Source organism: Sus scrofa, chromosome 7 (genome assembly GCF_000003025.6).
Source record: "Sus scrofa isolate TJ Tabasco breed Duroc chromosome 7, Sscrofa11.1, whole genome shotgun sequence".
In the NCBI taxonomy this organism is placed as follows: Eukaryota; Metazoa; Chordata; class Mammalia; order Artiodactyla; family Suidae; genus Sus; species Sus scrofa.
Window position 1 is genome coordinate 32,004,453 of NC_010449.5, and position 25,266 is coordinate 32,029,718.

Consider the following 25,266-nt stretch of genomic DNA (forward strand, 5'->3'; position numbering starts at 1 on the left):
CAGTGTGACCTAGGGTATATCCATCCTTTATTTCTCCATTCAGCCAGCCAGCCAGTCAGCCATTAATCCATATTTATTGAGCTTAACCTTTATCCTGGGCTGGGTTTTCTTAACTGTAAAAAAAGAGAGTTAGTCTGGTTTAGTATTTTTGACCTAGGCTCCTAGATCCTTAGGCATTTCAGGGCCTTCCTTCCTAGGCTGAGTTGGGGTGATTGGGCAGGACCTAAGACCCCACTTGCCTTCAACCCAGAACAGCCTTGTTTTTAATTGTTGTATATACTGGGTTTCCATTTAAGATTTCTTTTGAACAAAGGCTTCCAGACTGAAAAATCACTGCCCCAGAGGGTCTCTATGGACCTTCCAGTGGTGACACTGCAGCTTTAAGCTAAAATTACTTTTCAATGCTCCTATAGTTTAGGATATAGAAATAAGATGGCAAATAAACCACCCCCCCTCCCCCATCGTCTGCCCCTACTCTAGGCCCAGGGGCTCCTGTCTTGTGAGGATAAACTGAGATTTTAAGTGTGAAAACCTGCTTGGGTAAACGAATGTTGTTAGAAATACTACTAATAATAATTATGGTAGTGGAGTCAGGCAGTCAAGATATCAAGATATCCCCACAGGAAAATGCAGCCTATAATTCAGCCCACAATCAGGGACCAGGTAAAAGCAGTAGACTCCCAGGGTCTCACACAGGGACTTGGAGAATGGCGAGCTTTCCTGGGAACACAACTCTGCTCCCCAACGCCTCTCCAGGGGCTGCTGAGCCCCCTGCTTCCCCGGAGCTCACCTCACCCGCAGCTGGGGGAGTGGGGCTGGCGGCAAGAGGCGCCTCGCGATGATTGGCTGAGCTGGAAAGTTGTTGCTAGGCTACCGGTCTGCAGGAGACTGGGATCTCTAGTCCCATCCTCCATCGCAGATTCATCCTGCACAGCCAGCTTAATTTGGGCACCCTGTGAACAGGATCCTTGGCAGTTTAAATTGTCAGCTGCCAAGTGTGCCCTTCTTTCTAGGATTTAACACTTAGCAGAGAAGCTATGTGGAGGAGGGGAAGAGAAGCCCTCTGTTTTTATACTCTGGGTCACCTTGAATAGCTGTTTCTCTCTCTGGGCTGCAATGTCCTCCCTTGATTTCTGGGTTCATTCATTTACTCATTATCCATGCAGGCATCCATGTTTATTAACTGCCTATCATGTTCCATGCACTATATCAAGTACTAGGGACAAAGGGACGAATGAGATGGAGACCATCCTTGCCCTCACGAAGGGGGAAGCCTTAGGCAAATAAGATAAATAAGATAAATAAATAAGATAAACGCACATCTAATTATGTCTTTCTGGAGTTCCTGTCATGGCTCAGTGGAAACGAATTTTGACTAGTATCCACAAGGATGCAGTTTTGATCCCTGGCCTCGCTTAGTGGGTTAAGGATCTGGTGTTGCCCTGAGCTGTGGTGTAAGTCGCAGATGCAGCTGGGATCTGGTGTTGCTGTGGCTGTGGCGTAGGCCGGCGGCTATAGCTCCAATTTGACTCCTAGCCTGGGAACCTGCATATGCTGCAGGAGTAGCCCTAAAAAGACAAAAAAATATATATTTCTTTCCTTCCTTTCATGATTTTACTTAAGCTCCCTTCTCCTACTAAATCTGTGGGGTTCCCTAAGTTCAACGGGAAGGAATGATCCTGCAAAATGTGCCTAAAATACTTTACACCTAACCCACCCCCAACCATGCCCTGAAACAGCCTGAGCACACCTTGATGAAGATGTGGGCAAGGATCACTGTCCCCCTGTTCAGATGAGAAAACTGAAAGCCAGAAATATCAAGAAGCCCTGTCCATGGTCATATAGAGTATACTGACAGAACCAATACTGAGCACTTACTGTGTGCAGGCTCTTAAAAAACTGTTTTACTCATAACAGCTCAGCAAGATAACTATTATTATTCTTATTTTATCAGTGGCAAAATTGAAGCTGGAAGAAGTATTTGATTTGCCAGGGATGACCCAGATAGTATGTGGCAAAACTGGGATTTGAACCACATCTCCCTGGTTCCAAAGCTGGGCTCTTTCCAAGAAATGGATTTGGTTACAGAAAAGAATCTCTGAGTGGCTGAGACTTGGAGTGGCTTCCAAATGCCCTTCAAAACCTTTCAGCCACAGGGCCTTATTTTTCTACTGAAGTTCTTGGCACAATAGACTCATAAAACTGGTGAATTGGCCTACTTATCAATATAGTTACCTACTGTTATCTATCCATCTATCCAGGATCATCTTGCCTTCAAGCTTTTAATGGGTAATTAAGTCAAGTAGTTCTTCCCTGTAAGCATCTCCATCGCTTGTTTTATTTTATTATTATTTTTTAAATTTTCCTTTGGTCACACACTGTTCACCAAGTGCTGTGTGAGGTTGGGTGAGTGTGTCCCTCCCCTTGAGGAGTTCCCAGCTTAGAGCAAAGTTTCTGAAGGGTATTTGGTGGGCACAGGGCAGTGGCAGGCCATGGAGAGCCTCAGAGAATCTCCCTGGTTTGGGAGATAGACTCCAAATTAGAAAATTCAAGGGCATGAAAGGAGGTTGGGGTGGGGGAGCAGAAGTGAAAGTGGCCAGTGTGGGCTGGGGGTGGAAGCAGCCCACCTTGAGTTTCCTCCAGTCCTGCTCGTAAATTGCCATCTTGCTGTGGTCACTGGGGGACTCAGACCCCTCAGCCTACAGCTTGGAATGGGGCCTTTATTTTATTTTATTTTTTCCTATCAAATTTGTGTATTTATTTATTTATTTATTTTTATAATTTTTTTATTTTCCCACTGTACAGCAAGGGGGTCAGGTTATCCTTACATGTATACATTACAATTACATTTTTTCCCCCACCCTTTCTTCTGTTGCAACATGAGTATCTAGGCATAGTTCTCAATGCTATTCAGCAGGATCTCCTTGTAAATCTATTCTAAGTTGTGTCTGATAAGCCCAAGCTCCTGATCCCTCCCACTCCCTTCCCCTCCCATCAGGCAGCCACAAGTCTCTTCTCCAAGTTCATGATTTTCTTTTCTGAGGAGATGTTCATTTGTGCTGGATATTAGATTCCAGTTATAAGTGATATCATATGGTATTTGTCTTTGTCTTTCTGGCTCATTTCACTCAGTATGAGATTCTCTAGTTCCATCCATGTTGCTGCAAATGGCATTATGTCATTCTTTTTATGGCTGAGTAGTATTCCATTGTGTATATATACCACTTCTTCCTAATCCAATCATCTGTCGATGGACATTTGGGTTGTTTCCATGTCCTGGCTATTGTGAATAGTGCTGCAATGAACATGCAGGTGCACGTGTCTCTTTTAAGTAGAGTTTTGTCCGGATAGATGCCCAAGAGTGGGATTGCACGGTCATATGGAAGTTCTATGTATAGATTTCTAAGGTATCTCCAAACTGTTCTCCATAGTGGCTGTACCAGTTTACATTCCCACCAACAGTGCAGGAGGGTTCCCTTTTCTCCACAGCCGGAATGGGGCCTTTAAATGGGAGAAGGTGCTGGAAAGAACAGAGATGCATAAAGAAGCAAGCTAAATTTATCCCTCCTCACAACACCCAGCAATTGCTATGCTTAACACTTGACTCTCTACCAACAGAGTCTTGTGCAACCAGAAGATAAGTTGCTTCTCTCTGAGACAAAAGAAAGAGGAAGAGACAAAGAGAGACAAAGAAGGAGAGAGAGACTGCAGACAGAGATGCACAGAGAGAGAGACCCGAAGAGAAGCAGGGAGAGACAGCATTAAACTGGGTACCCAAGTGGGAGAAATCAGACAATCTCCTGCCTCCTTTTCCTCCTTGACCACCCTGTAATTTCCAGCTAGGCGTAGTTTTCAGACATCAGTATACAGAAGAGGTCCATGATATTTTGGCCACTACTTTGTTCCTGTTCGCCCATTATCATCCCTAAATAGCTAAGAGTTGACTACTAATGGATAATACTCAAAAGCAACGATTTAAATAAGTATTACAAGTCTTACGTATTCATACGTTTGACCTGGAATTCCCACCTCTGGGAATTAGCCTAAGGAAAATAACTCAGGACAGAGGCAAAGAATTTAGCAAGAGATTATTCATGGCAGCATTGTTTGGAAAAACCAAGGAAACTAAAAAGCTAACTTCTGTTGGGGACCTGCTCAATAAATAATGGTATAACCTTACAGTAGCTGTCCATGCTGCTCGTAAATTAGGTTGTAAGTGGGTACTTATAGGTGTGATATGATTTATTATATGAAAAGTATGATTTATTATTAGGTGAAAAAAGCAAGTTAAAATAGTGCATTTAATATGACTCCATATATATATTTTTTTTTTTTTGCAGTGCCCATGGCATGCAGAAGTTTCCAGACCAGAGATCGAACCCAAGCCAAAGCAGTAACAACGCCAAGTCCTTAACTGCTAGGCCACCAGAAATTCCTAAATACTCTTATAAGTAAGAAATATATAGTCTAGGAAGACATAAACCAAATGTTAATCTCTGGGTGGCGGGATTCCAAGACATTTAAATGGTTTTTTTTGCTCATCTGCATTAAGGAAAAATTTTTTCCACAATGAACATGTATTTATTGTGCAGTGAGAAGGCATTTTCTCCCAGCAGTCCCAGAGAGCGCCTCCTGCTGGGAGTCCAGGCACGTATGGGCTGAAGCAGGTGCTTCTAGCTATGAGGCCTTGTGGGAAAGGCCACCAACCCTTGTGAGGCCACTTCAAGCTGCTCATGAAGAATTCCCAAAACAGCCCTGCCCCATTCGACTTCCCATCCTGACTGGTCTTGTGGGCAAGAACTCAGTGACCCAACACTTTGGTATCCATATGCTCAGTTGCTTCATAACCTACTGGTTGGTTGGCTGTCACCCTCCCTGGAGGGAAAATAGGGTTTGTACAAGTTGGTACTTGGTAAATCAAACCTTGCTTAACCTGCAGGACCTTCCCAGCTCACCAGGAGCACCCGCCCCTGTAAAGGCATGATGGCTAAGACGCTGTGTTGATGAGGTCAGTCCCTACTACTCATACAAGCAGCTGAGAATCTGAATGTTGGAGAGAAAAGGCCGTCACCATGGCAACTCAGGCTTGCTCAGCCTCTGGGATCAGTTCAACACACAAGGAAAGAAGGTGGGGTCCAGAGTCAGAACAAACACTGCCTGGCTGTCTGACCTCAGGCAAGGCCCATAGCTTTTCTCTGCCTCCATTTCTACATCTGTAAATTGATACTGAAACTCCTTATCCTATCTGCCAACAGGATTAGTGAGGACTAATCTGCGAATGGGGAAAATGCAAGAGTAGTAGAGAGTCCCCAGCTTTGGTTTGTCCCCAAATTGCTGTGTGACCTTGGGTAAATCACTTAACCTTTTTGTGCTTCAGATGCTCTATTTGTAAATAAGAAAGTAACGTCCACTGTGATGGCTTCTCAGATTTATTGTCAGGCCACCATAAGAATCCCAGAATCTCAGAGTTGGAAGGAATCATGGGTAGTCCTTACTACGCATGCCAGAATCCCTTTGATAAGTTCTTTGACTGAGTTGCTTGTCCCTCCTCTGCTTGGTTACTTCCAGTGGCAGAGAGCTCATGACCGTACAACTCCCCAAGTAGCCATTGCCACTTGACACTAATTGTGAGAAAGGTCTTCTGTATAGGATGTTTTACAGTTGAATTTTTGTTAAAAAAAAAATTAGCAGTCAGGAGTTTCCTGGTGTCTCAGTAGGTTAATGATCTGTCATTGTCACTGCTGTGGCTTGGGTTCCATCCCTGGCCTGGGAACTTCCGTATGCCATGGGCGTGGCAAAAAAAAATTAGTCTTTTTCAGAGTTATTTCTGCTTCTGCTTTTCTCAGAGGGTTTTCACAAGATAGAAATTAGCAGCAATTGGCAAGAAGCAGGTATAAACCCAGCTCCGAAAGCTTTCAGCTTAGCATAGCCGAAGAAATATGGGTTCTGGGGTCACGCACTCTAGGTTAAAATCCCACTTTGTCCCCTTACTAGATGGTTAACCTTGGGCAAGTTATATTATCCCTCTGAGCCTTGGTTTCCTGATCAATCAAATGAGAATAGAAAAACCTGCCTTAGGAGTTCCCTGGTGACTTAGCAGATTAAGGATCTGGCATTGTCACTGCTGTGGCTCTGGTTACTGCTGTGGCCTGGGTTGCATCCCTGGCCCGGGAACTTCTCCATGCTGTGGGCACAACTGAAAAAGAAAAAACAGAAAAAGAAATAGCTGCCTCACAGTATTTGCTGTGATTAAACTTTTTTTTGTCTTTTTGTTTTTTCTAAGGCCACACCTGCGGCATATGGAGGTTCCCAGGCTAGGGGTCTACAGCTGCCGGCCCATGCCAGAGCCACAGCAACGCGGGATCTGAGCCATGTCTGCGACCTACACCACAGCTCACAGCAACACTGGATCCTTAACCCACTGAGCAAGGCTAGGGTTTGAACCTGCAACCTCATGGTTCCTAGTCAGATTCATTAACCTTCTTATTAAGTCAGATTAAACTTCTTATTAAAAGACTACCCTAACTCCTCTGGGGGAATTCTGGGGATTGTGGAGGGTAAGATAGGTTATACCTTCCTCAGCCCACACCCCTGGATGACACATCTGCCCTCTGAGCCCCATCTGGCACACGTAAGCCCTTCTATGCCCAGGCTGTGCTTCTCTCAGAAGGAGGCAAAGGCCTTCTCCCTCCCAGGCCTGTACCAGAGCCTTAAAAGGAAGGTGATGCAATGGTTTCAAGACAAATTCACTCTTCCCTGTAATTCTCCTGCCTCAAGTCAGCACTCACTCCCACCCACAGACGTAGCAGGCACTAAGCAAGCATCCCAGAGTGTCACTTGGTGAGGGCTTTCAACTATATCACTGTTTTAATGGGAAACACATGTAGGGCAAAAAGTCTCTTAAAACCCAAAGAATGCAGTCGGGCTGTGGACTTCCATGCATGGTAACAGGAAAGCTATTTGTGGTCGGAAACCACCCCTTGCCCTTTGCCCTCAGTATGAAAGGAGGCCTGACACCCTGGTTCCTCTGGAGCCAGTGACTTCATTGCTCTGTGCCTTGCTTTCGTGTGCAGATTGACAGGTTGATGCCCGGGACCTTCTTGGTGTCAGAGTTCTAGATTTTCCCAGGATGAGATGGCAGAATCACCACCAACCTCTTTTTGACACAGGGGCTGCTGACCACCCGCTCACCTCTGCTTTCTCCCCAGATGAGTACCTCAGAGTCCTCAATGTGGCTGTGGCAGAGGTGAAGAAATACTTCCTGGGGCCCTTGTCCCTGTCCTGTAAGATGGTACGGATGATGAGGCAGTTTCTGTACGATGTTCTGCCTGAGGACTCCTACAAGGTCACCACGGGAAGGCTCCATGTGGCCCTCACGCGGGTCCAGGATGGAGAGAGTGTGGTGGTTTCAGAGTATACGTCCAAGGAAGAGCTCATCGAGGCAAGGGGGCGGCACCGGGAATAGGGGCTGGATCAGGGGTGGGGCGGGGCCCGGGAGTGAGGGGCGGGGCCTGGGAGTAGAGGCTGAAGAGAGGCGGGTCCTGCTTCGCCCGGCGGGGCCTCTGGTTTGATCCACCTGCCTGCCTCACTTCCTTCCTTCCATTTTCTGCTTCCGTAGTTCTTCTCTCTCGTCACCCTTCTGACATCTATCTCTCTGTGTCGGGCGCACTGTTAGACGAGATGGACACAGAGAAGCCAAAAACAGGAGTTCCTGTCGTAGGTCAGCGGAAATGAATATGACGAGTATCCATGAGGTCGCAGGTTCGATCCCTGGCCTCGCTCAGTGAGTTAAGGATCTGGCGTTGCCCTGACCTATGTAGGTCACAGACAAGGTTCGGATATGGTGTTGCTGTGGCTGTGATGTAGGCCAGCAGCTGAGCTCCAATTTGACTGAAAACCTCCATATGCCACAGATATGGCTCTAAAAAGAAAAAAAAAAAAAAAAAAGCCAAAACCAAATCAGACCTGGTCATCATTATACACTTCAACCTTGGTACCCCGCCTTTTGCCTCTGCCTGGCCCTCTGCACTAATCCTGCTGCTTCTCAGAGGCCCATATGTATCACCGTGGCTCCCTTAGGGCCTGGGTTGTGGCATGTCCTCCCTGAATTACTCCTGGTTTGTGGGAAAGGCTTCCCTTCTGCCCCCTCTTTCACTGGCCTTTGATGTGTTATCACTAGATGAGTTAACACGTAGGGAAGAGGACTCTGACAGGGCACTGTTCTAAGCTCATTTATATAAACTTTAGTTATGAATTATTGCGGGAGAGTTATGTGGCTATGCCAGATTTTCTTTCTTTTTTTAAATAAGTTCTTTTTCTTCTTCTTTTTTTTTTTTTTTCCTTTTTTGGCCGCCCCACAGCATATGGAGTTCCCGGGTCAGGGATCAGATCCGAGCCATATCTGTGACCTAAGCCACAGCTGCAGCAATGCCGGATCCTTAACCTGCTATGCCTGGCTACGGATTGAACCTGTATCCCAGCGCTCCCAAGAGGGTGCCAATCTCCTTGTGTTACAGCAGGAACTCCATGCCCGGTTTTGTTGCAGGACAAAGAGGTTGAGCTGCATGACCCTCCACCCACATTTCCACTCCCCTTCCCTCCTCTGAATACGAGGTCTTGTGTCCTCATTTCCCCACACTGGCATGGCCGTGATCTTGGCAGCTGGGATGAACAGACACTGGGCATGGGCCCCCCCTCTAGTCACCTCATATGTCCCTGGGCTCATCAGCCCCCAGACTTTCTCTGCCCAGCCCTCTCCCACCACCTCCCACTCTTGCCCAGGCCAACCAGAGCAAATCACCCATGGAGCCTTTGCACCTGCTGCGCCTCCTGCCTCTGATGCTCTCCCCTCCTCCCCACCCCACTTCGCCTGCTTGGTGAGACTCCAGTCACCCCTGCCAGGGAACTCTCCTTCATCACCTGCCTGCCCCGCAACCCTTGGGTTGGCTGCTTCTCCTTTGGGGCCGCAGTGCCCATGCTTACCTCCATCATGGCATCTGTCACCCCACGAACTGTCTCTTGCTTGCTCCTCCTCTTTGAGCATTCCCAGGGATGGTCATCCCACCCTCCTTTGATTCCAGGCCCAGGCCAGACACACATTAGTGGTTGCTGGATCCCATTGGATTCATGCAAATTTAGTGCTACAATCAAACCTGAGGCCAGTCTCTCCCTCTAAAACCCAGACATCTGGCCCAGACTGACCAAGCAGGTTACCAAGGGCCCAGCCAGGGACTGAACTTGGGGCTCCCCTTCTCAGGGCAGTGCCTCCACCTTGGGTTTAAGGGGGGCCAGGCTGGTGGGGCCCAGAGGCCTGAGGGTGAGCCCTCCCCACCCAGCCCCCAAGCCTCAGGCATCTCAGCCCTGTTCTCCCCGCCACAGGCCCTGTACTGCAGCTGCTTTGTCCCTGTGTACTGCGGCCTCATTCCTCCCACTTACCGCGGTGTGGTAAGTGCTTCCGTGTGGGAGGGGGGCGAGCTGGGACCCAGGGGTGCCTCACAGCCCCTGTGACCCACATCTGGGAGGGACAGGCTCAGAATTCAGTGGGAAAACCAAGAGTTGAAAAGTTCCTTGTGTTTTCCTACTCAGAATTCCCAGTGTAGGTGGATTTCTGGGGCTTTAAGATGGCCTTCCTTGCCTAGGTTGGGCTTCTCTCTGGACCTGCCAACCCTTTACTGAGCCCCGGCAAGTCAAGGCTTCACAAGCTTTGCTAGATTTTCCCAGTGGGAAAATCCAGCAGGTTTGAGACTCTGCACCTCTGACCAGCTTCAGCTGGCGCAGTGCTGCTGGTGCACGGACCACACTCTGAGTGGGATTTAACCCCTGCTCCTTCCTCATCTTATATAAAGGGAAAATGAGATCCAGAGATTAGGAATCAGCTAGCAGATGGACCCCTTGATGCATGTCGTCCATGTAGTTCTCAGGCAGCCCAGAGAGTCGAGCCTCCTCGCATGGTCCTTTGCTCATCGCTGAGGAAATAGAAGCCCGGAAGGGGAAGGTGCTTGAAGGGGGACACGTGGTGGTCAGGGGCCATCTGGTGGGTGTCAGAAGTGTCCGACCTCAACAGAGGGAGGCGACTCGGACCGGGGGCAATTTGGAGGAAGGATAGCTCACAACCTGCTCAGACTCGCCACACATACACCTTCTCAAAAGGCCATGGGGTGGGCTCCATTCCCCAGGCCTGCCCTCAGCTGTTGAGGGCCTCCACGAGGGCTGACTGTGACAGGGGCTTCTGCTCCTACTTGGTCCAGAGTATGGATGCCCTCTTCCCTCAGGGGCCTGGGAGCCCCAGCCTCAGCACCATTAAGATGGCAAAGGGGGGTTCTTGTGGCTCAGTGGGTTAAGAACCCAACTAGTGTCCGTGAGGACACAGGTTCGATCCCTGGCCTTATTTAGGGGTTAAGGATCCGGCATTGCCTTGAGCTGTGGTGTAGGTCTCAGACGCAACTCGGATCCTATGTTGCTGTGGCTGTGATGTAGGCTGGCAGCTACAGCTCCGATTTGACCCCTAGCCTGGGAACCTCCATATATTGCTAGTGCGGTCCTAAGAAGGGAAAAAAAAAAAAAAAAAAGACGGCAGGTTCGATTCCCTGACCTGTGCAGTGGGTTAAAAGACCTTGCTTTGCTGCAGCTGCTGTGTGGGTCCCAGCTGCAGCTTGGATTTGATCCCTGCTCCAGGTGCCCTCAGTATGCCCATTAAAAACAAAACAAAACCAAACAATGACAGAGGGGAGACAGGGCAGGAATAGAGCATGGAGACACGGCTCACCACCTGGACCTCTGCATCAAGGGACCCATCTCTAAATCCCCTGAGTGAGGGAGGGGACCTCTGACCCCAGGTAAGCATTCCTAACTCTGCCCACCCCCTCCGCCCTCACAGCGGTACATGGATGGGGGCTTCACAAACATGCAGCCCTGCTCTTTCTGGACCGACAACATCACCATCTCCACCTTCAGCGGGCAGCAGGACATCTGCCCACGGGACTGCCCCGCCATCTTCCACGACTTCCGCATATTCAACTGCTCCTTCCAGTTTTCCCTGGAGAACATCACCAGGATGACCCATGCCCTGTTCCCCCCAGACCTGGTGGTGAGAAACAGGAGTGACTTGGGGGGCAAGGGGAGTCGGGGAGGCTAATGGGGGCTGTGGGGGATGAGGAGGCCATGGGGCCCGTTCAGGCCATCTGTGTCTCCTCCCGTCAAATGATTTCTTAAACTTCCTTCTAAAGCCTTATCCTGGCCTTGCTGCTGAGCACGTAGGTGACCTTGAACAAGTGCCCGAAGTACTCCCAGCCTCAATTTTCTCTCCCATAAAATGAGATGATGTCAGTCCCGCCCATAGGAATGTTGACTGAACTCTCCCATTCTGACATACAATGTGAGGTCAGCAAATGATGGCCCAGGGACCAATACAGCCTGGGAGCCTAAGAATGGGTTATTTTTAAAACATTGTTTAAAAGAAGAAGAAGCAACTGAGACTATACATGGCCTGCAAAGCCCGAAATATTTACTATCTGGCCCTTTAGAGAAAAGGCATTGTGGGCAGTATCTCTTATAATCCTCCAGGATCCTCTGTGATAGATATTATCATTATTCCCATTATACCTTTTTTTTTAAGGGCCACACTCAGCATATGGAAGTTCCTGGGCTAGGGGTCAAATTGGAGCTGCAGCTGCTGGCCTGCACCGCAGCCATAGCAATGTGGGATCCAAGCCATGTCTGCCACCTGCGCCACAGCTCACCGCAATGCCAGATCCTTAACCCACTGAGCAGGGCCAGGAATCGAACCTGTGACCTCCTCGTGGATGCTAGTTGGGTTCGTTTCTGCTGAGCCACAACAGGAACTCCCATTATTCCCATTTTATAAGTGAAGAAACTGAGGCTGTGGGAGGTTACATTCACAAAGCGATCCAGCCAGTAAGTGGCAGCACTGGGATTTGAACCCAGTCTCCAAATTCTGCCCTGCATCCAGTCCAAACACACCTTCTGTGGTCCTACTGTAAACATCCCACCCTCTCCCACCCAGGGGAAGCTGACGATCGGCCGTGAATGGTTTAACACCTGAGTGCAGCACACATGCGCCGGTGACCAGGCACAGCTCCCCACTTCCTAGCAGATACTGAGGGATGGGACACCGGATGGGCACGTTTTGGAAAGTAGCTGCTCTGGGTGAGGGGACCTTGGGTCTCTCTGTTGCCGCAGCCTTGCTTATCTTCCTGGTGCTCCACTTTGCAGATCCTGCACGATTATTACTACCGAGGGTATGACGATGTCGTTTTGTACTTGAGGCGTCTGAGTAAGTACCGTGTGGAGCCCCAGAGGAAGAGAAGGAGGTGGGGCAAAGAGGGGAGGAAGAAGGATTGAGCGGAGGAGCATTTCTCCCAGTCTGAGAACTGGGAGTGCCCTTTACCCAGGAAAGCCAGCAAGGGGTGCAGGGACCTGACAGCCTTCTTTGTCCAGGACAGGCCACTGGGGCCAGAAATTAGGGTCTCTATGGAAAAGGGGCCTTAGGTTATTGACGTGACAGTGTCTAGGCCTTTTGTACAAGTTTATGTCTTTAAAACCTATGTTTAAGGAGTTCCTGTTGTGGCTCAGTGGCTTAAGAACCTATCTGGTATCCATGAGGATGCAGGTTTCATACCAATCAGTGGGTTAAGGATCCAAGCTGCTGCATAGGTCACAGATGCGGCTTGGATCCAGTATTGCTGTGGCTGTGGCGTAGGCCAGCAGCTGCAGCTCCAATTCAACCTCTAACATAGGAACATCCATATGCTGCAGGTGTAGCCCTAAAAAGAAAAAATAAATAAAAATAAAAACTATGTTTAAGAAATACATGGAGTTCCCTGGTGGCTCCATGGGCTAAAGACCTGTTATCACTACTGTGGCTCTGGATATACCTGTGGCACAGGTTTGATTCCTGGTCTACAAACTTCCACGTGCTGTGAGTGCCGCCAAAAAAAAAAAAAAAGTGAAAACTATGTTTAGGAAATACATAGCTATATCTCCCTGGAGAATTCCATTTTCATGTCACTATACTCTCTTCCATTTTATTCTCTTTCCAGTAGAAGACTATTGTTAATGTAGAACTAGATGTGACTAGTTCATTTTTGCATGAGACTTTGAGTCTCACAAACAGAAGAGAAGATCCCTGGCCCTATGTTGGTTTGGAAAGCATGGTCCCACCCCTGTGTGTCCTCTGTGTGTCATCTGGGTGCAAGGAAGATTCCAGTTACACACTCTAACTCCGTGAAGGCCATGCAGACATCCCTGTTACATGAAAATGAAAAAAGAAATGAAAAATGAAAAAACACTTTTCTGTATTTGATTAATTCCATAGGAGTTCCCTGGTGGCTCAGTGGGTTAAGGATCCAGCACTGTCACTGCTATGGCTGTGGTTACTGCTGTAGCATGAGTTCAACCCCAGAACTTCCTCATGCTGAGGGCATTGCCAAAAAAAAAAAAAAAATCAAAACAAAACCAAAAACAAATTAATTTCACAGAGCATATTTACAGAAAAAGGGATTCCTGGATCAAAGTGTGTTTACCTAATTATATTATAAATTTTTTCTTCCATGTTGCCATATGGCTTTTTTTGGGGGGTGGTGCGCTGAGTCCAAGGCATGTAGAAGTTCCTGGGCCAGGGATCGAACCTATACCAAAGCAGTGACCTGAGCCACAGCATTGACAATGCCAGTTCCTTACATATTGAGCCACCAGGGAACTCTGTAACTGGCTTTTTTGGCAGCTGTCTAATATTCCATCATGGTTGTGCAGAATACTTTGATCATTCCTTCGAGTTTCCAAATGTTCACTATTATAAACAGTGCTGTGGTGAATTTTTGTGGATGTAGTTTAAAAATATATATATTTTAGGAGTGAGATTAAACAGTTGAATGAGTTTTTTTCCTAGGATATTTGTATTTTTTTTTATTCAAAATTGCTTCCTGCTTTCCCAAGCTCCCCTTGTAAGGACTCTACTTTCTCCTGAGTTCATTATCCACACAAGGGGGGTGGGGAGCATACCTGTGGGGATATACCTGTGGCACGGGTTTGATTTCTGGTCTACAAACTTCCACATGCTGTTGGTGCCGCCAAAAAAAAAAAAAAAAAGTGAAAACTGTGTTTAGGAAATACATAGCTATTGCAGGGAATGGAGAGAATGGGGCCTCTGGAAGCATCCCCCAGCTGTGTGACCTCCAGGAAACCAATCTCCCTCTCTGAGTCTTGGCTCCTAATCTGTTAAAAAGGGTGTAGGAGTTCCCACCGAGTTGCAACAGGATCAACAGCGTCTTGGGAGGGCTGGGACGCAAGTTCGATCCCCAGCCTAGCACAGTGGGTTAAGGATCCAGCATTGCTGCAGCTGTAGCTTAAATTGCAACTGCGGCTTGGATCTGATCCCTGGCCCAGGAGCTCTGTATGCCCTGGGGGCGGTCATAAAAGAAAAAAATGGGGGTGTATATCTTGGTTCTTGACACACCGACTGTGTGACCTTAAGCGAGTAATTCATCTCCTAGGGCCTCAGTTTTCTCATCTGTACAAGGGGCTGATGGTGGCCCCTACCTCTGGGTTTTACTCCTTGCCGTCGTCAATCCGGTCTACTGCCTCCTCTGACCTAGGGAACAGGCCCTCCCTTTCCCTCTCTGCAGGACAGACTCCTCCTAAACTGGACTGTCCTCTGACAGCTCCCCCATCCTCCACGTGTGTTCAGGTGACAGCTATGAAGCTGAGCTCCAGGTCCCCCAAAGGAGGACAACCTGGAGGATGCAGCTGGCGGTGGAGATGAGGTGTCGCCCACACAGCCTCAGGAATAGGAAGGTCTGGCGAGGGCCTGGATTCTTCCCACCACCAGCTGGGGTGCTCTGTATTCTTTCCTCAGGAATAGTGTATATGGAGGACCTGGGGCTTGGGGGTCCCCTGATTTGGTTCTTGGATCTTGGAGCAGACATCCCAGGAAACCCCTCTCCACCTCAGATTTCAGCCTGGCTACCTGGCTGCCTCCATACCTGTCTCTCCCCTAGAATTTCCCTTTCTCCTCCTCCCAGGGCAAGCCCCAGGCAGAGTTATAAAGTGGGTTGTTAAGCATCTCTAGTCTCCCCCACTTCTCAGTAGCTCCTTCTTCCACCCTCTGGGAGGAGCCGGTGCCCTCTCACCCTGCCGCCTTCCACCTTCGCTGGTGTGGACATTTTCACAGGTGTGGATGATGGTCTTAAACCCAGGCCTCCACTTCTGCACTGGGGCCACCTAAGGAGGATGGCAGTTTTTCCCGAGGGCCCTGGAATCACTCTAAGTGGGAACAGATACAACTCACAAGGGACACGATGTCTTGTGCTGGCTATCAGCTGTTTTTGCTTCCTCTTGTGGTTTGCCAGCATGTGCATGGGTTTCTCAGTGCAAATTTCAGCTCCAGCACCTAAATCCTCTGGGGTTCGGTGGGGCTGGAGCTTTTTCCCAGCACCAGATGCGAGCAGGAGATACAGACATATTCCTGAGATACTGTGGTTGGTGCCCAGAGTTACACTCTTTTTTGTTTCTCTTTTTCTTTTTAGGACCGCACCTGTGGCATATGGAAGTTCCTGGGCTAGGGGTCAAATCGGAGCCACAGCCACCCCAACTCAGAATCTGAGCTGCATCTGCAACTTATGCCACAGCAGCAACACCTGATCCTTAACGCACTGAGCTAGGCCAGGTATTGAACCAGCATCCGACTAGGATACTAGTCGGGTTCTTAACCCGCTGAGCCACAACAGGAGCTCCCTAGAGCTACGCTCTTAATCTCCACCTAGCATCTGGGAACAGACAATGGAAGTGGGCTCCAGCCTCCTGCCTGCTCTCTGAATGGGGGGTGGGCTCCGGCAGGAAGCTGTACCTGCAAGTTGTGACCTTCAGCTCCTTAGCTCACAGTCTGGCATCGTCTTTCTTTTCTTTTTTTTTTTTTTTCTTTTGTCTTTTTAGGGCCGCACCTGCGGCATATGGGAGTTCCCAGGCTAGGGGTCTATTTGGAGCTGTTGCTGCAGGTCTATGCCACAGCCACAGCAAGCCAGATCCAAGCCGTGTCTGTGACCTACACCACAGCTCTGGCATTGCCAGATCCTCAACCCACTGAGCGAGGCCAGGGATCGAACCTGCAACCTCATGGTTCCTAGTTGGATTCGTTTCTGCCACGCCATGACGGGAATTCCTGGCATCCTCTTTCTCCTCCCTCCTGAGGACTCACATCCACCTGCTTACTCCTGTCGCCAGGTGAGCCTCCGTCCCCACCCTTGGCCTCCCTTGGCAGCAGCCTTCTGCCAAAGGGAAGGGCACTACTTGCCGGCATCCTTGAAAATCCACATTCCTCACACAGACTCGTGGGCTTGGGCAGTGAGTGAGTTTGGAGCTCAGGGAATGCCATGTCTGAAATACCCATCCCGTGTTAGGCATGCCTGGGCATAGTGCCTTCCTCCTTCCTTCTCTCTCTCTCACACACACACTTACACACGCACACACACACACAGAGTTGTCAAACCAGTACCACGATCAAGATAGTGGACAATCTTTTCCTCCCCAGGACTGTCACGGCTTCTGTTACCATCCATGGATAGGGCTCCCAGACATATCTCCAACCCTCTTCTCTTCTCCGAGATCCAAACCCACATGCCCAGCTGCCCACTTGTCATCTCTCCTTGGGCATCTCAAAGGTCCCCTAAACTCAACATGTCTCCAAACAAATTCATGACCTGTGCCCTCCCAGACCCACCCCTCCCTGGTCACATGCTCAGCCAGCAGCACCGTCATCCATCCGGCTGTGTGAACCACGGCCCTCCCCTCACCCTCCAGCCGATCCATCACCGATTCTCATTGATTTTACCTCCTAAACAGAATTCTCTGCTGCTCTCGATCTCCTTCCAGGTGCCCGCTCCACACAACTATCCGCAGCACCCTGACAGGGCCCCCTGGGTCCCCCCTTGCTTTTCTTAGGGAATCTCTGCACAGCAGCCACAGAGATCTTGTCACAACCAGAGACAGTGCATTACCCACCCCCGCCAGCTCATAGGTCGTCAGGGGCCCCATGAAAGCCAAGGGTTCTTTGGGGTTGGCAGATGCAAACTGTCACATTTAGGATGGGTAAGCAATGAGGTCCTACTCTGCAGCACAGGGAACTATTTCCAGTCTCTTGGGGTAGATCATGATGGAAGATAGTATGAGAAAAAGAATGTATATGACTGGGTCACTTTACTGTACAGCAGAAATTGATACAACACTGTAAATCAACTATATTTATTTTTCATTTGTTTTGCTTTTTAGGGCTGCACCCATGTTTCAGGCTAAGGGTTGAGTCGGAGCTACAGCTGCTGGCCTATGTCACAGCCACAGCAACTCCAGATCCAAGCCGCGTCTGCGACGTACACCACAGCTCACAGCAATGCCGGATCTTTAACCCATTGAGCAAGGCCAAGGATCAAACCTACAACCTCATGGTTCCTAGTTGGATTCATTTCTGCTGCGCCACAATGGGAACTGCTAAATAAATTATACTTTAATAAAAATTTTTTAAAAAGAGGAGTTCCCACTGAGGCGCAATGGAATCGGCATCTTGAGAGTGCCGGGACACAGGTTTGATCTCCAGCCTGGCACAGTGGGTTAAGGATCCAGCATTGCCACAGATGCAGCTTAGGTTGCACCTGTGTCTCAGATCTGATCCCTGGCCTGGAAACTTGATATGCTGAGGGGTGGCCAAAAAAGAAAAAAAAAAAATTGTAAAAAGAGAAAACCTAGGATCCTAGATCCCGCCAACAAGCCCTTGGGTGGTCTGGTGCCGGCAGCTTCCCCAGCCCCATCTCCCGCCATAAGCATCTCCACGCCTGTTCCACCCACACTGACCTTTCAGAGACGCTCCCCAGAACCTGTTGCCTTCTTTTGGGCTGTTCCCCTGTCTGGAATGCTCCTCCCTAGCCCACCCTGACTGCCCCGGGACCTCTCCCGCTTCACGTCTCAGCTCACGTGTCACTCCCTCTGAGAAGCCCTCCCGTGAAGTCCTTCCTGCTTCCCTCTCTCCTAGCACCGTGTTCCTCTCTTCCTAGCACTTTTCTTGGTTAAAACTTGAAGTCATTTGGATGATCAGTGCCTGCCCCCGTGCTCGATTGTAAGCTCCAAGAGGCCAGGAACCATCACCCCTATTTTTGTCTCCCCTACCTCCTCAGTGCCTGGTATAACGCTGGGTTCAATAAGTATCCACTGAATGAGTGGATCAATACACAATCAAATACTCACTATAAATTCAAGTAAGTAAAGGAAAGCCATGGAGGGAGTTCTCATTGTGGTTCAGCGGGTTACGAATCTGGCTAGTATCCATGAGGACGCAGGTTCAATCCCAGCCTTGCTCAGTGGGTTAGGGATCCCACATTGATGTGAGCTGTGGTGTAGGTCACAGACATGGCTCAGATCTGGCATTGCTGTGGCTGTGGTGTAGGCTGGCAGCTATAGCTCTGATTTGCCCTTAGCCTGGGAACTTCCATATGCTGCAGGTGTGGCCCTAAAAAGAAAAAAAAAAAAAAAAAAGATTGAAAAGCACTAGTCCTGTTTATGAAAATAATTTGGGAAACCATTTTTTGCAAGCACCATGCTGATGTCAGGGGTTACTAATGCCACCTGTGACCCCATGTTGTTTTTCCTAGATGCTGCTTACCTTAATTCTCCTTCCAAGAGAGTGATTTTCCCTCGGGTAGAAGTGTACTGCCAGACAGAACGTGCCCTGGGCCATGAATGTCCTGAACACAGTAAGGCAAGCCTCCAAACAGAGCAGGCCAGTCTGGAAGAATCTACACAACTGGCTCCCGAAGGGGAAGGAAGGGGTGACCATGCTCCACCTCTGTCCCCACCTGTGCAGACCCCTGACTCCACGTGGGAGAGGCCTGTGGAATCACCTCTTTTGCCACCTGGATCACTCCCAGCTGTGCACTTGGACCCCAGCTCAACACCTGGGCCATCACCTGGATCACCATCACTGCAGGTACAATCGACTGGATCACCACTCAGAACCCCATCCCCGCAGTCATCTCTGTCACCCAGGCCATTCCTGGGGCCTTGTGCTGGGGGGACACCTCCAACATTGCCCCGATGTGCTCCTTCAGCGTCACCTGCACAGCTACCAGTGGAGGAACTGGGCCCAGAACTACCCCAGGATATGGACCCTTCTGGCTTCTTACAGCTTCCTGGTGTCTGGAGCCCGCTGGCAAGTGTGTAACAACATGGTGGCTGAGAACCTTTGCTTCCAAGGGTGCATTGGTGAAGATAGGCTCTGCCTATCTACCTGCTATGAGGACAGGCCACCACAAGAGGGCAGTGTATTGGGTTTGTTTTTGGTTGGATTTTTTGTTTTTTGTTTTTCCCCAGTGATTTCTTCAGTGATTCTCAAAGCGTGGTCTCCAACCAATAGCAATAGCATCACCTGAGGCCTTGTTAGAAATGGAAATTCCCAGGCTCTACCACAGACTTACTAAATCATGAACTGGGGGTGAGATCCAGCTATCTTGCTTTTTAAATTTTTTTTGCCTTTTTACGGCCTTTCCTGTGGCATATGGAAGTTCTGCTGCAGCTGCTAGCCTATGCCACAACCAAAGCAGTGCAGGCTCCGAGCCACATCTGTGACCTATGCTGTAACTTTCGGCAACACTGGATCTTTAACCCACTGAAAGAGGCCAAGGACCGAACCTGCATCTTCATGGATGTTAATCAGATTCTTAACCCACTGAGCCACAACAGGAACTCCTGCCCTTTTTTTTGGAACCACAATACCAGACTCCCTTGCTGACTGGATGCCAGTTGGGTTAGCCAATGGAAGGCAGCGGTAAGAGATCAGAGGGTGGGCCAAGGGTATTTCTGTCCTCTAGCCTCATCCCTCCCTGCCTTGGGAGAGCTTGGGCAGAGACTGAGTTTGCATATGGCCACAGTTGCAGAGAACAGGGCCTGAGGCACTTGTATTTTTGCTATTCCCACTTGATATCACATCATGTATACTAAAACATACCTGTTTATGGGAGTTACCACTGTGGCACAGTGGGTTAAGGACCTGGCCTTGCTGCAGCTGCAGCATAGATCACAGCTCTGGCTCGGATTTGATCCCTGGCCTGGGAACTTCCATATTCCACAGGTGTGGCTGAAAAAAAGAAAAAAAAAACCTGCTTCTTCTGTTAAGTATAATTTTTTTTTTTGGCCACACCAGTGGCATGAGGAACTTCCCAGGCCAGGGACTGAACTCACACCACAGTTGCAGCCTGAGCCACAGCTACAGCAATACCAGATGCTTAAAGCACTGTGCCACAAGGGAATTTCCATTAAGTGTACTTTTAATTATGAAACTTTTTGAAAGAGTTTGCATAAATTTAATAATTTTGTGCTTGATCATACATTATGCATTTTATTCAGGTGGTTTAAACTTCATTGCATTGACATATAAGTGTAGAAAAGTTTCATTGTGTTTCATTTCACTTGTTGGCGTAAAGTTACTTAGATAACTATTCATTGATTACAAAACCACAGTCCTCTGAGGAGCTCTAATGTTCAGCCAGGGTTGAGAACCATGGCATTGGTGTGTCTGTCTACTTTCTGGGCTGGGGTTGGGGCAGGGCTCGGATGGTGGCGGACACAGGACAGGTCACGAACCACCGTTACTTCATCTCTTTGCCCAGGGAGAGCCCAGCTGAAGACTCCCATTGTGCGAGCAAGGTGTTCAAGAGAAACAAACAAAAGGCAAGTGGCGCCAGAAAAGTCTTCCCAGGACATCCACGATCCCAGAAACCAGGCAGCAAAGTGCAGTGACCATGACTGAAGTTTCCTAATTCCATGGGGAAGAGCAGTTTGGGGAATGGTCTGCAGGAAGTTTATGGAGAGTGGGCGTTGCGGGGGGAGCGGTCAGTAAGGATGGGAACGAGGACCTGGGTGGGCTTTGCTGTCAGATGCACCCAAAAAATCCCTGCTCTGCTGCAGTCTCACCCGGCGAGCAAGCTGAGGACACTTGGTCGTTCTGCACCTCTGTTTCCTGATCTGTAAAATAGGGCCGAGACCAACTCATAAGGCTCTTGTGAAGGTTTAACAAGGTCAGCCTTGTATATTGCTTCCCAGAGCGCCAGAGTGTACAGCACTCAATAAGCAAGAGATATTATGGTTCTTTAACTCTCAGAGGTTAACATGCCACCTCTCAGCTTCTGAGTAGAACTTTACGTAAAAACCAGCCTGGAGTTCCCGTCGTGGCGCAGTGGTTAACGAATCTGACTAGGAACCATGAGGTTGCAGGTTCCATCCCTGGCCTTGCTCAGTGGGTTAAGGACCCGGCGTTGCCGTGAGCTGTGGTGTAGGTTGCAGATGCGGCTCAAATCCCACGTTGCTGTGGCTCTGGTGTAGGCAGGCGGCTACAGCTCTGATTAGACCCCTAGCCTGGGAACCTCCATATGCCGCAGAAACGGCCCTAGAAATGGCAAAAAGACAAAAAGACAAAAAAAAAAAAAAACAAAAAAAAACAACAACAAAAAAACCAGCCTGTATAGGTGGGTGCCCACGTGACTCAACATGGAGAGCTCTGAATTGTCACCAACCTCCAGCTAAAAGCTCTGATCAGTGTAGGCCTGCGTCTTACACCTTTCGACTGTATTAGATTGTCATTGATTTAGCCAGTCAACCTCTATGAGCACGTACTAAGTGCCAAGCACTCTTCTGGGCTGTGAGGATATCAAAGATGAATTTAACTCAGTCCCCAACATTCAAAGGTTTACCCCCAAATTGAACTTTAGACCAAAGACAAGAGTAAAACCAACTAATTTGCCAAACTGTGAGCCACATAACGTCTTAATTTTTTTCTTACTAAACTGTAACATTGTTTTTATTTTAAAAAAATTTTTATTAATGTATAGTTGATTTATAATGTTCCTTCAATTTCCACTGTACAGCAAAGTAACCCAGCCACCCATACACACATATTCTTTTTTTTTTTCCATTTTCCGTCTTACCCAAGAGATTGGATACAGTTCCCTGTGCTGTACAGCAGGACCCCATCACCCATCCGTTGTAAATATAAATCTGCTTCCATCAACCCCAAACTCCCCGTTAGCCCCTTTCTCTCCCCCTCCCCCCCCTTTTTTAGGGCTGCACCCATGGCATATGGAGGTTCCCAGGCTAGGGGTCAAATTGGAGCTACAGCTGCCAGCCACAGCCACAGCCACAGCAACACCAGATCTGAGCCGTGTCTGCAACCTACACCACAATTCACGGCGATGCCAGATCCTTAACCCACTGAGTGAGGCCAGGGATCGAAGCCGAAACCTCATGGTTCCTAGTCATTAGTTTCTACCACGCCACAACAGGAAGTCCTGTAACATTGTTCTTAAAGGCACAGCAGAGATTTTCTAGTGCCACAGTGGGTTAAGGATCCAGCAGTGTCACTGCTGTGGTGTGGGTTTGATCCCTAGCCTGAGAAATTCCATATGCCATGGCATGGCAAATAAAGTAAAATAAAATAAAATAGAATGGAATAGAATAGAATAGAACAAGTGGATAAGCAATGAGATGCTGCTGTATAGCACAGGGAACCATATCTAGTCATTTTTGATGGAACATGGTGGATAATGTGAGAAAATGTATATGTATGTGTGACTGGGTCACTTTGCTGTCAGTAGAAATTGACAGAACACTGTAAACCAACTATAATGGTAAAAATAAAAATCATTTAAAATAGAATAGAACAGAACAGAATAGAGAATGTCACATGCATACATACACATTTGAAGATTCAAAATGCCAGCTGATTCAAAATTCAAAAACAAGCTGTGTATCATCTGCAATTATTTCACTGAATTACCAAAGTATCCTCTGAATGGAATAGATCCTTCTATTTAATTTACTTCAAGCCTTTATTGGTTTAAAAAATCCCTGTATTGGAGTTCCTGTTGTAGCTCAGCAGTAAAGAACCCACCTAGTATCCATGAAGACACGGGTTCAATTCCCTGGCCTTGATCAGTGGGTGACGGATTCAACCCCTAGCCTGGAAACTTCTATATGCCACAGGTGTGGCCCTAAAAAGGAAAAACAAAAAACCAAAAAAACAAAAAACAAAAAACCCTACCGTCAGAAAGGGAAGACTAACATAAAACTGCTTTAGCCAGGAATTCCCCCTGGGGTATAGAGGGACTGTTGGTGTCTCTAGAGCACTGGGATGAAGGTTTGACCCCCGACCTGGCACAGTGTGTTAGGGATCCAGCATTGCCACAGCTGCAGCATAGGTCACAACTGTGGCTCAGATCTGATCCCTGGCCCAGGAACTCCATATGCCGCAGGGTGGCCAAAAGAAAAAAAACAAAAAAAAAAAGCTCAGGGTAGACATTCCATGAATTAGTGTGTATGTGTTTTAAATCAGATGTTCAAATCCATATGCTCATGTGGATTGTGTTAATTATTGCTACTATGGTAATGCTGTGTAACAACCCCCTCCCCCAAGATCTCGATGAATTTCATAGGTCTGCCTGGGCTGGGAGAGCTCTGCTTAGGGGAGAGGTTAGGGTCCAGTCTTCCCCTGTCCCTTTGTATTCCAGGACCAGCAGTCATGCCAGATAAGCTCTTCTCCTGGGACCTGGCTAGATACATGCATCAGCCTAGCTTTCCTCTGCTAGCCATATCCCTCCTCTAGTAAGAGTTCAGTGGCCATCTGACTTAGGTTGTGTGCTGGCCTCAAGGCAGAAAGACAGATTGAGAAATCAAGAGACTACCTATGGGGAGTTCCTGTTGTGGCTCAGTGTGTTAAGGATGCAGTGTTTTGTCTATGGGGATGTGGGTTCAGTCCCCGGCTTCGTTCAGTGGGTTGAGGATCTGTCGATGCAGCAAACTGCAGCATAGATCACAGATGCAGCTTGGATCTGCTGTTGCTGAGGCTGTGGTGCAGGCCGGCCCCTGGCCTGGGAACTTCCATATGCCACAGGTGCCGCCGTAAAAAGAAAAAGAGGAGTTCCTGTCATGGCACAGCGGAAACCAATCCGACTAGGAACTAAGAGGTTTCGGGTTCCATCCCTGGCCTCACTCACTGGGTTAAGGATCCGGCGTTGCCATGAGCTGCGGTGTAGGTCACAGACGCAGCTTGGATCCCAGGTTGCTGTGACATAGGCCAATGGCTACAGCTCCGATTGGACCCCTAGCCTGGGAACCTCCATATGCTGCAGGTGCGGCCCTAAAAAGACAAAAAGACAAAAGAAAAAGAAAAAGAGACTGCTGACAGGAGTCAATAGTCTGACTACAAGTGGAAAAGGAGGAGGTCCATCTTGCTGACTGCCACCCACACCCTCCCAACGGCTGCTGTCTTTCAGACTTCCCAAATTCTCACCATTAGACAGCCCCTCCTTTGAGTTACTGTGGAATCTCCTCCTATTCAAAGGAGGACTTAATCTAGTAGATAAACTTTGTGTAGTAGTTATTATGTTCCCAGGCACTGTGGCACAGAGAGGTTAGGTAACATGCTCAAAGTCACTCACTTGGTAGATGGCTGTGCCATGAACCCAGATCATCTGTCACTCGGAGGTACAGCCTCCCAGGGTAGAAGGGGCACCGGAGGCCTACTCTAGTTCCTCCAGTCTGGGCAGAGAGAGGCCTGGAGGTGCACTTGGACATGGCGGGGGTAGGTCAGGCTGGCTTGGGTGCCATGCTGATAAGGCTGGATTTTGCCTGTGGTGCTGGGGAGTCATTGCAGGATTTACACAACAGAATGACACACAGATTTGAAAATTTTCCAATAATGTGCAAGCTCACATTCTAGCATTTCTCTGAGGTAGATTCTTCCGTTGTCTTCCTGTAGTTTCTCAGAGAGGACAAGGGACTTGCCCAGGGTCACACAGCAGATAGAGAAGGGCTTGGAAATCAGAACTTTCAGTTCCCCACTGTTCATCCCATTTCCCCTCAAATGTGCTTCCTCGAATTCTCACATCCAGGTCTACTCCCTGTCCACTCGACTTCTCTTGGCTTTCCATCTCCGAGACAATTTGAGTCACTTAGAGGCCTCATCCCAGCCAGATCTAGGAATACAGCTGCCCTGAGGGGTGGAACACCCAGGGTGCCACTGGAGGCCAGGCACTGCCTGCCTGTCCCACGATACTGTGATGACCCCTGAGCTCCGTCTACCTAGCTTCCTTTCTACTCCCACCTGCCTCTTCCTGGTCACAGTCAAGGCCAACACTCACCCATTTAATGCCTTGTACACTAAGAAAACAGCACCCCTTCCTCAAGAACTTGACAGCCAGTTGCCCGAAGGTTGGCATA

At 48.6% G+C, this 25,266-nt stretch overlaps 1 protein-coding gene across 1 annotated transcript in view; it reads left to right on the plus strand.

Moving 5' to 3' along the window:
- Nucleotides 1-21,221, plus strand: part of PNPLA1 (patatin like phospholipase domain containing 1) — a 38,078-nt gene extending 16,857 nt beyond the window's left edge. The window contains exons 2-7 of the mRNA XM_021100036.1: nucleotides 7,209-7,441; nucleotides 9,379-9,444; nucleotides 10,877-11,086; nucleotides 12,232-12,292; nucleotides 18,651-19,207; nucleotides 20,569-21,221. Of these exons, the coding sequence (XP_020955695.1) occupies nucleotides 7,209-7,441; nucleotides 9,379-9,444; nucleotides 10,877-11,086; nucleotides 12,232-12,292; nucleotides 18,651-19,207; nucleotides 20,569-20,793 (1,352 nt within the window). The 3' untranslated portion in view covers nucleotides 20,794-21,221. The remainder of the gene's footprint in view (nucleotides 1-7,208; nucleotides 7,442-9,378; nucleotides 9,445-10,876; nucleotides 11,087-12,231; nucleotides 12,293-18,650; nucleotides 19,208-20,568) is intronic.